Source organism: Salmo salar, unplaced genomic scaffold (genome assembly GCF_905237065.1).
Source record: "Salmo salar unplaced genomic scaffold, Ssal_v3.1, whole genome shotgun sequence".
In the NCBI taxonomy this organism is placed as follows: Eukaryota; Metazoa; Chordata; class Actinopteri; order Salmoniformes; family Salmonidae; genus Salmo; species Salmo salar.
Genome location: NW_025548181.1, coordinates 1 through 11,019, shown reverse-complemented (window position 1 = coordinate 11,019; position 11,019 = coordinate 1). Strand labels below are relative to the sequence as shown.

Here is an 11,019-nt window from a genome sequence, read left to right as displayed (position 1 = left end):
AGCCTTTGCCCTCAGCCCTGTCCCCTGCACACCCTAACCCAAACTCAGCCTTTACGCCCAGCCCTGTCCCCAGCACACCCTAACCCAAACTCAGCCCTGTCCCCCAGCTCTGTCCCCTGCACACCCTAACCCAAACTCAGCCTTTACTCCCAGCCCTGTCCCCTGCACACCCTAACCCAAACTCAGCCCTTACCCTCAGCCCTGTCCCCTGCACACCTAACCCAAACTCAGCCCTTACCCCAGCCCTGTCCCCTGCACACCCTAACCCAAACTCAGCCTTTACGCCCAGCCCTGTCCCCAGCACACCCTAACCCAAACTCAGCCCTGTCCCCAGCTCTGTCCCCTGCACACCCTAACCCAAACTCAGTCTTTACTCCCAGCCCTGTCCCCTGCACACTCTAACCCAAACTCAGCCCTTACACTCAGCCCTGTCCCTGCACACTCTAACCCAAACTCAGCCCTTACCCTCAGCCCTGTCCCCTGCACACCCTAACCCAAACTCAGCCTTTACTCCCAGCCCCCCTACATGGCATGTCTGACTTTCTGATTTGTAAATTTACCGCAGTTCCCAACATTGACCAGCAGGTGGTAATGATACTCTCTTCTCAGACAGTAAATGACCACCAGTCAGCTACATTTATTTTGTTAGGAGGGGATGGAAAAGCATTGAGACTATTTGTCATGGAAGCAATTTCACTCATTTACTCATGTGAATGGGTCCAAAGAGATAAGAGAAGCTAATATTGATCGGCACTGTTAAATCTTTACAGCTCAGGATAATATGACTATAATTAAAGAACATCACTACCATCTGCTGGCTGGATCGGTCTTCTGATTTGAATTGAAACCGTTTTTTAGAACTTTAGAGATGATTAACTAAAATATGATGATAGAAGACAGCACCATGCTGTATGACAGCATAAACCCTCTAATGTTGCTCACTAGTTAACAAAGTCACAAACCCTGACCATTTTTACATTTTACCAGATGCTCTGTAGTGAGTCCATTCATTTTCATACTTTTTTTAGTAATTGAAACCACAACTCTGGCATTGCAAGCGCTATGCTCTACCAACTGAGTTACATTCTTAAAATCTGATTTGAACCCTAAACCACACTGCTAACCTTATGCCTAACCTTAAACTTAAATTAAGATCAGAAATGTACATTTCTGTTTTCATGACATTTTACGATAGGCCTATAGACAATTTAGACTTTGTGACTGGGTTTTCTAATAACCAGAGAGGCTGGGGGGAGGAGTTTACTCCAAGTACCTGTGTAAATGTGAAGGTGAAAGTTGTGTCTCAGTTTAGACCTGAAGTGTAGATTGTTCTGTAAAACGTGTAGATATGCACATATAGTCACTATTAGAGTGGTTATAGATTTAAATCAACTATTTTGAATGTGAAGTGGAGGACGTGAAGACCAGTAAAGGTAAGAGGAGATCTCAGTATATTTCACTTTCCAAACTAGACACAACAGTCCTGTTTTAAAACAATGAGGACTGGAGAAAGAGGAAGTGATGTTTGTATCTGTGTGATTGAGCAAAAGAGAGAATTTGATGAATGGTAATGATGTAAATATGAATGTTTTCTCTTTTTATTGCAGTTAAAATGGCAGAGTCCAGAGTTCATAGTAAGTCACCATGCTATAATTAATGATTAACTTTTCTTTCATGTATCTGGGAGAACAGAACTAAACCAACTATTGAAAATGAAATGTGTTTGTGGTTTTATTTCTCTTTATGTGTAAATGTGTGTCTGGATGAAATGTGTTTCGTAACATGAGGAGTTGTAGCTGAGTTTGTGTCTGTGAGAAACAGCTCTACTGCTCCACAGTGACCTCTCCCTCCAAACATCTCTTTATTATAGAACCCATTTAATCCAGTCGGACACAATCCGGAACAAAATAAACCTTTTGTACTTTACTGGCTCTAGAGAAGTTAAAGTTGTACATATCAACAAATTAGTTGGGCTCCTGAGTGGTGCAGCGGTCTAAGGTACTGCATCTCAATGTGAGAGGCGTCTCTACAGACTCTGGTTCAACTCCAGGCTGTATCACAACCAGCCATGATTGGGAGTCCCATAGGGTAGAGCAAAATTGGTCCAGTGTCATCCGGGGTAGGCTGTCATTGTAAATAAGAATTTGTTCTTAACTGACTTGCCTCGTTAAATAAATAAAATATGTATCCAGAGCAATTAGGATTAAGGGCATATCAACAAATGTTTTCCTAGTTTCCTCAGGGATTCAAACCAGCGACGTTTGGGTTACTGGCCCAATGGTCTTAAGTGCTAGGCTACCTGCCAAACATTTCTGACTAATGGGAAAATACAGTGCCTCTAATTTATTCTATATATTTAGTCATAGCAGATCCTTTTCTTTCTTCATATTTTGTTATTTCAGGGGGAATTGGCCATGTATAGACCAGTGAACTGAATAAGTATAATAATTGAACTGATATTTAATGTTATTAGGTTTGTTTAGTGTCTCTTGCACAATGGTAGACCTGGTTAGTATGAATGTTGAGGCTTGGACACTGGGGTAGACCTGTTTTATATGAGTATGCCCATGGATTTCCCTGGTTTATAATGGGGTGTAGGGATACACAAGGTTCATACAGGTAATGGGGCTGGATGGACGTCTATTGCCCATTCAAATCCTTTCTGGCAACAACGTTTGTGGTATAAAAAAGAGATGGGGGCTGGGGCACATGTGTTATACCACTGTAATATTACTTTATCTATGAAATGATTAGTGTATAGAGGTCAGATGTCACAGGACTAAAACATGCTGATAACAGGGTTGGGGTGTGCAGCGAATAGCTGGATATAGGTTACTGTTGGTGACTTGGGGAATACAGGCCTAAGGAAAGTGGGTAACAGGGCTGAGATAGGAAAGTAACAGGGATGAGGTGTATTGGCAAAGGAACTGGGGTCTTGAGTAACACACAGGTCATTTAGGGCCAGGATATGCCTGGATCTGTACTTGATTGTATAGATTTGAGGGTATTGGCATGTGGGTGTTAGGGTTAGGGCATGGGGGTAACAGGGCTGGGGTGTGTGGGTCATTGAGTTTAGGAGTGTGGGTAAGTGGGCTGAGGTATATAGACATTGAGGTTGAGGAATAGGGGTAAATATCTGTTCATGTTATTATAGGCAGAGCACTCTGTCTCAATTGTCCATAAAACAGACTTTTAAATAAATAAATACATAAATAATCAAAATGGATGACATGTTAGGCTTACTAGTGGCATAAGATTTGCATAGTGGCATGTCTGGGAAAGATGTGGGAACAAATGGGATAATATCATTCTAGATTGTAGCATCACATTCTTCTATGACATAAATACTTTCCTTCAAATGAATATGTCTGTCTGGGATTGTGTGAGTTGTATTTTAGAATTGACATGGTCCTGGTTGTTGTATGTCTATTGTAGTTTTTCATTCAGCTGTGTTTATAAATGTACTGAGAGTATTTGTGTTCCTGACACAGATGATGTCATTAAACATGAAATGTTCTCTCTTTCTTAACAGCTCAGTTTAAACTCACCTCAGAAGACTATGTGGAGGCTGATGTTGGTGAAGAGGTCACCCTCCCCTGTCACCTCTCACCTGACACCAGTGCTGTTGCCACGACGATCAGGTGGTTTAAAGAGACAGAGTGTATTTACCTGTATCAGAATGGCCAGGTGACAGAGAGGAGTGGCTATGAGGGCAGAGTGAGTCTGATCACCCAGGAGCTGGAGAGAGGCAACGTGTCTCTGAGGCTGAGAGACTTCAGGAGGTCAGATAGAGGAGTCTACATATGTCAGGTCATCCATGGAGAACAGAAGGAGGAGGCTGCAGTGGGTTTATGGGATAGAGAAGGTAAGTGTTCTATAACTCCAGTAATGTTTCTAAACACCTAAACAACAGCAATAACAACCAGTCTCTTTCCCTGTACAGAACACTTCTACTTTCTCATGTAGGTAGGAGTTCATAGTAGGAGTTACAGATGAATAGACTAGATTCATTCTGAATATCAACTAGTTACAATGCATATTACCATCACTCTGAGCTTTGAGCTTGTCCTAAAGCATTAGAACCATTCCAACATTACTGTCACGTCCCTTGATTGTCATTAATAATGAATGTGATGAACACTCATACCCCTCTGATGTATATCACATCACTATGGTATTTGAGAGGATCATGTGACAGATGGTGATTTGAAGGTAATGATAATAACTAATACATTCTGTTTTACATGATCATTATTCATGACTCTCCATCTTGGATAATGGATGATCAGGAGCAGGTGAGTAATTACTTATTTGTCTGTTTTGTTTATTGACAACCAATAACACAAGACAAAGAACAGACCAGAGTGTTAATCTGATACTATAAAAACTACAGGCCTTGTGAACAGCAGTGTGTCTTCTTCAAGGCTACAAATTAAATCAGTTTCTTTACATTTATCAATACTCTCCCCAAATGTTCTCAAGGTAGGTTGGATTAAGATGTCATAGATGTTCTTCAAATTATCCAGAATGTTCACATAGTCCTCCTACAATATATCTGCCATAGAGGTCAACATTTCACATAGTCCTCCTACAATATTTCAGCCATAGAGCTCAACATTTCACACTCCAAAATGAACATGGAATCAGCTTGAGTTCAGTTTGATGTCCTAGTATGAAGCATTCTGTGATGTTTAGACTGTTCCAATAGTAGCACTGCTTACATCCCTTTCCCTAGATGTACATTAGTAATTAATGTGATGAACAGTCATTCCAATATGATGTATGGTATTTCATTAAATTATGTAATGAGACAGAAATTCAATGAACAATAATAACTAATGCATTCTGTTTTACATGATCATTATTCATGACTCTCCATCTTGGATAATGGATGATCAGAACAACGTGAGTAATTACTTATTTGTCTGTTTTGTTTATTGACAACCAATAACACAAGACAAAGAACAGACCAGAGTGTTAATCTGATACTATAAAAACTACAGGCCTTGTGAACAGCAGTGTGTCTTCTTCAAGACTACAAATTAAATCAGTTTCTTTACATTTATCAATACTCTCCCCAAATGTTCTCAAGGTAGGTTGGATTAAGATGTATAGATGTTCTTCAAATTCTACTGAATGTATATTCCATAGAACCCTGCCTCCTGACACAATATCCTGTATCTCCCATAGAGCCCAATGCTGGTTATCACTAACAATGAAAATAATAATTTGATCAGAGATAGGCCAATAACAAAACAACATTATTTATGAAGTTAACCAGATCTCATTGGTGCCCACAGTCCCTACATGAAGGAGGCTTGAGTGACAGGAGAAATGTGATTGGTCCTGTTTGTTCTGTATATAGTGATGTAGTCTACCACACAGAACTCACCTCTCTGTTTTACACCGTAGCCTCAGGATCACAGTATTTACTACATGAGACCCAGGAGGACAAGCTGAAGAGGGAGGCATCAGCTGGTGAGCTTGGTAAGTATGAGAGAGTCTGGAGGAGAGAGGGTTGAATCAGGGAACATGAGTGATGTCATTCAGTTTTTCAGACTAATTCATTTGTAATGTATCAAATAGTCAATAGACCAGTTGATGATTGGTTCAGCTCAGATAACTGTTGACTGTAGGAAATAATTACAAATTATTGTACCACCTTCATCAAATGATAATGTATTTATAGGTATACTATTGAATGAATTAATATATTACTTATTCAAACAACCAACTAAATATGTTAATAGCTCTCTCTCAGATTTGAAGATGGAAAAAAATTAAAATTTTAAGACTAAGATGATATATACTAGAGGAGAAAGACACTGACACGATGGGATACCCAGAAGTGAGAGAGAAACCTTGAGGAGAAGAGAGCCCAGATAAAATGACGCTTTATTAGAGAGAGAAAACCAGCACTGGAAGAGAGAAAGACAAGCAATTAGAGACAGAGACACATTTAACTAGAGATACTGAGAAAGAACCTGCAGGACTAAAACCGTATAAACTTCCAGTCCCACCGCAGACAAAACCTTCAACTAGAGGACAGCAGCCTGGACTGGAAATAAACAATGCTGGAAGGGGAGGGCAAACAGCTGGGAAGAGAGAGACCAAACAGCTGAAGAGAGAACACTGCTGGAAGAAGGGAACAACTGGCTGGAAGAGAGAGACAAGCAGCTGGAGAAAAAAAACTGTTTCTAGTCTATAGTGACCATCCTCCACTTAGTGAGTTATCAATATTGTCCTGTTGTCTCCTATGTTTCTAGTCTATAGTACCATCCTCTTAGTGGTTATTTTTTCTTTTTCTCCTGTTATATACATTTCTTCTCAATATAGTTTCTACATCCTTCTGTTTCTTATGTTCTTTCTTCTCTTTGTTTCATTCATCCTCCTGTGAGTTCATATTCGTTTTTTCATTATGTTTTTCTTTTCTCCTACTTTTTTCTCTCCCTATTATCAATGTTTCCTTTGTCTCCTACTGTTTCTAATTCTATAGTACCTATCCTCCACTTAGTATTATCATGTTGTCCTAGTTATCTCCTCTTTTCTAGGTCTATAGTACCATCTCCCTTGTTGAGTTATCAATATTGTCCTTTGTCTCCTACTTTTCTAGTCTATAGTGACCTCCTTGTGGTTATCATATTTCCTGTTGTCTCTACTGTTTCTAGTCTATAGTGGTTACCATCCTCCCTTAGTGAGTTATGATTAGATTATATTATTTTTACACTGTTTACATCCTCCGGGGTCGTGTGTTGATCAGTGCTGTGTGTTGTGTTGCAGTGGGAGGAACAGCAGTCCAACTCCCCAGTGTCTCCCAGTGTGTGAGCTGAGACTGGTGCTCTGGACTGGGGCTGGAAATACAAACACCTTTGTCTGACATATCAAAATGTAGTGTGGACGTTTTCCCATTGGAAAGACGATCGCCTGATGTCTTTGGGTGATGGACCAGTCTTGATACACACAGACCCAGCAGCGTTGCAGTTCTTTACACAAGCCGGTCATCCATTCATTCCTTTACCTCCTTCACTTTATATCTTTTATCTTTGCCCATTCACCCTTTAATGCCAATTACACAATCCATGTCTCAACATCTTTCTCCTCCTCCCCCTTCATCTACACTGATTGAAGTGGATTTAACAAGTACGTAATAAGGGATCATAGCTTTCACCTGGATTCACCTTCGAGTCTATGTCATGAAAATCAGTGTCCTTAATGTTTTGTACACACAGTGTATGTCTACGGTGAATTGATATAATGCATTCGATTACTGTTCTGTTGCTGTTAACACTGTTTTGTGTGGGTTATATTAGTTAAACACTGTTTTGTGTAGGGTTAGAGAGGCTTAAACAACTGTTTTGTGTAAGGGGTTAGAGAGACTATTAGAGAGACAACTGTTTTGTGTAGGGGTTAGAGAGATACTTACTGTTTTTGTGTAGGGTTAGAGAGTCAATGTTTTGTGTAGGGGTTAGAGGTTAGTAGAAACAACTGTTTTGTGTAGGGGTTAAAAACTTAAACACTGTTTTGTGTAGGGTTTATTTTAACACTGTTTTGTGTAGGGGTTAACTAGTTAATGTTTTGTGTGGGGTTAGAGGAACCAGTTAGAGACAACTGTTTTGTGTAGGGTTAGAAGTATATGTTAGACAACTGTTTTGTGTAGGGGTTAGAGGGGAGACTAGTTAACAACTGTTTTGTGTAGGGGTTAGAGAGTTACAACTGTTTTGTGTAGGGGTTACATTAAACACTGTTTGTGTTAGGGTTAGAGAGGATATATTGACAACTGTTTTGTGTAGGGGTTAGAGAGGATACTAGTTAGAGAGACAACTTTTTGTGTAGGGGTTAGGACTAGTTAGAGACCAACTGTTTTGTGTAGGGATTCAGAGATACTATTAGAAATCCCACTTATTTTCCCCACTGTAGGGAGAAACATAGGAGTGTTTTATTATTTTACTACAGTCACACTGTTGTTTGCTCTCTTTGCTGACCTTCATCAATCAAAAGTTCATCAGGATACTGCTGTTGTTATGATGTTATGTTTCATTACACCTTAAAATATCTCTTTCTGTGACACACATCCAAGTAAGATTTGGTTCCGGGTTCCAGAGGTCACAGTGAAGGATTGATAGTAATACATGTTTTATTATATCCAGGCAACACCAAATATACTTAGATATTATGTTGCTTAATTTTAATAGAAATGTTTTTCTTTTACCTTTTTTCAACAATATTGTATAAATCTAAATCATATCATGTTATATTTTACATACTAAGCACACTTTAGATTACATTTTCTGTCCCCAAAAATACCTTGTTACTCACAATATAAGCGTGAATAATGTTGTAACTGTTAATTTACAATGTATGTAAGATGTCCCCTTGTCACGTCCTGACCTAATTTTTGTTATTGTAGTTTGGTCGGGCGTGGCAGGGTGTTTTGCAGTATTCTATATTTTCTTTTCTTAGTTTCTATTTCTATATTTGTTTTTTCATTGCATAACTATTGTATCTAATTGCCATATTGATGTGTTCGTTTTCTTTGTTTGTCAGTTTTTTGTTTCGTTTTTAGTCTACTGAAACCTTACTGACTGTTATATTCGTTATTTTTTTATTTGTTTCTTCAATAAATACCATAAATTACCCGCTGCATATTATCTGATTTCTCCTTTCAGAGTTTTAGCCACCTTTTACAATAGTTTGTTTTTGAGCTTTTACCTTTCAGATTTTATCTGTCGATTTTATAAACTTTTGTCATGAAAATTTTTTTTGCATTTATTACTTTACAACTGTTGAATGTATCTCACAAACACCATAAAAAACTCCAATAATAACACACTGTAAACCAATAAATTACTTTAATCTCATTTCCGTGTCTCCTGATAACGTTCCCCTCCACTGGGGGGGGGTGTCAGTCATCCTCTGTTCAGCCCATACTTCATCCTGAGTGTGATGGTCTACAACCAGGATAGAAACCACTATATAGGCGGCTGATAAGTTCTTCCTGTGGTGTTATTGTCAATTTACCTGGATTCACTGTCCACACTCCCACTGCCACCAAAGCCTTGTTTATACTTTAATATGTTTTATCCTTTGTCCTGTCAAATTTATCCTTCTGTTTTTTACATTTTTGATAGGATTAAAAGCAGATAATGATGATTTAAATAGTTTCACTTTTTCCACATCTGTCTACACTTATAAATATCCAATTCTGACATACTCGGGGTTCAGAAATTTTCTTCTTCTCATCCTCCACTTCTTTCCTTTTCTTTCTTCCCTTTTTTATTTCCCTCGTCCATCATTGTTTAACTATTTCTTCAATCTACCCTCTCTTAGATCCCTATCACCATACCTATACTTTGGTGGATTTTTCTACTGGGGGGGGGGGGGGGGGGGGAGGGGGGTGGGGGGGGGGTGGGGGGGAGAGAGAGGGAGTGGTGGTAAGGGAGGAGGTGAGAGGGGGAAATGGATGGGAGAGAGAGGGGGGGGGGGGGGGATTATCAAAAATAATATCTCCTTTCGCCCTCCTCCTCTCCTCCATAATCCAGTTTCCTACCACTGAATACACTTTATAGAAGTAGGAGAGGAGGGTGGTATTCTAACTATCCCCGTCACCTACCACTTTTATATAACACATCACTAATTTGACACACAAGTTCTGAAATCTACTAACTTTAGTGTCAAAACACCATCATGACATGCTGATCTGATTACAATGAGATGATGTTTTGTCCTAATTATACAGTTCAGACCAAGGTTTCCCATTGGACCATGTCTGATAAACCATATATAAACAGAGATTATCTTCACGTTGATAATAACACTACTGACTCCACATTCCATCAGCTCTATACTCAGAGTACAGTGGTCCCTACGGAGCTTGAAATAATTCTTTCTGGGACTCTTCTTTGATTGGTGGAGGGAAGGCGTTGGCCAGTGTTCCTTATTCTGAAGGACATGTCAGTCCGATCTATCTGGACTAGTCCCCAGGTCCAGAGAACCCAATGTTCCAGGTCTGTTCCCTCGTGGAGATAGTTATCAAATATGCAGTCATAAGGTGTCTCCACTCCTGAGATCCACCAGTCAGCATCCTCTCTTGTTAAAACTGTCATCTTCTCAGGCAACTTCCCTCACAAACAGGCTCTCTGGCTGGCTCTGATGGAAGTAACCCTAGTTCCACCACGCAGCAGCATGGCTACAGACACCAGTCACCATCTCTACTGTTAAAACTGTCATCTTCTCTGTTCTTATTACAGGCTCACTCTGGCTGTAAGCCCTGATGGAGAGCAGAAACCTAGTTCCCTTATAGCTACAGACACCAGTCTACCATCTCTACTGTTAAAACTGTCAATCCTGTGAACTTCTTTCTCTCTAGAGCTCCTCTGGCTGGCTCTGATGGAGAGCAGAAACCTAGTTCCACCATGGCAACATGCTACAGACACCAGTCACCATCTCTACTATTAAAACTGTAATGCCCTCTTGCCATACAAACAGACTCCTCTGGCTGGCGGCTCTGAACAGGTAGAGAACTAGTTCCACACCACGCCTTATAGCTACAGACCTGGTCACCCATCTCTGCCAAGCCCTTCAACACATGCTGTTTCTCCCTCACAAACAGACTCCTCTGGCTGGCTCTGATGAGAGCAGAGACTGCGCGATTGAGTATCCATACTGGCTTCCTTCTTCTGTTCTTTCTCCTCACAAACAGACTCCTCTGGCTGGCTCTGATGGAGAGCAGAACACCTAGTTCCACCACGCAGCAACATCGCTACAGACACCAGTCCCCTTTCATCTCTACTGTTAAAACATTCATCTTCTCTGTTCTTTCTCCCTCACAAACAGACTCCTCTGGCTGGCTCCATGAAGTAGAGAAGAGTTCCACCACGCAGCAACATCGCTACAACACATCACCATCTCTACTGTTAAAATTTTCATCTTCTCTGTATCATCATTTATGTTTTCTTTTTATTGTCATCTTTGTTCTTCTCTTTCTTCTCACTGCTGTGATTCAGTCCAACATCTCCACTC

At 40.1% G+C, this 11,019-nt stretch overlaps 1 protein-coding gene across 2 annotated transcripts; it reads left to right on the top strand.

Annotated features, from left to right (window-relative positions):
• The first annotated feature begins 1,246 nt into the window (after positions 1–1,246).
• Positions 1,247–5,643, top strand: LOC123732758 (butyrophilin subfamily 1 member A1-like). 2 transcript variants are annotated; one of them, XM_045712010.1, is made up of 6 exons: positions 1,247–1,433; positions 1,608–1,634; positions 3,533–3,865; positions 4,290–4,295; positions 4,900–4,905; positions 5,413–5,622. In XM_045712010.1, exons 2-6 carry the CDS (start codon positions 1,613–1,615, stop codon positions 5,520–5,522), a joined length of 477 nt encoding a protein of 158 aa, XP_045567966.1. In that variant the 5' UTR covers positions 1,247–1,433; positions 1,608–1,612; the 3' UTR covers positions 5,523–5,622. The 2 variants fall into 2 exon arrangements, with proteins under 2 accessions (XP_045567966.1, XP_045567967.1); XM_045712011.1 differs by lacking the exons at positions 4,290–4,295; positions 4,900–4,905 and having other exon boundaries at positions 1,254–1,433; positions 5,413–5,643.
• The last annotated feature ends 5,376 nt before the right edge of the window (positions 5,644–11,019 follow it).

Excerpts from the sequence above, each read along its gene's own strand:
- LOC123732758 (XM_045712010.1), top strand. The coding sequence starts at position 1,613 with ATGGCAGAGTCCAGAGTTCATA. Across the intron at positions 1,635-3,532 it reads GGCAGAGTCCAGAGTTCATA|CTCAGTTTAAACTCACCTCA; the intron begins GTAAGTCACCAT and ends CTTTCTTAACAG.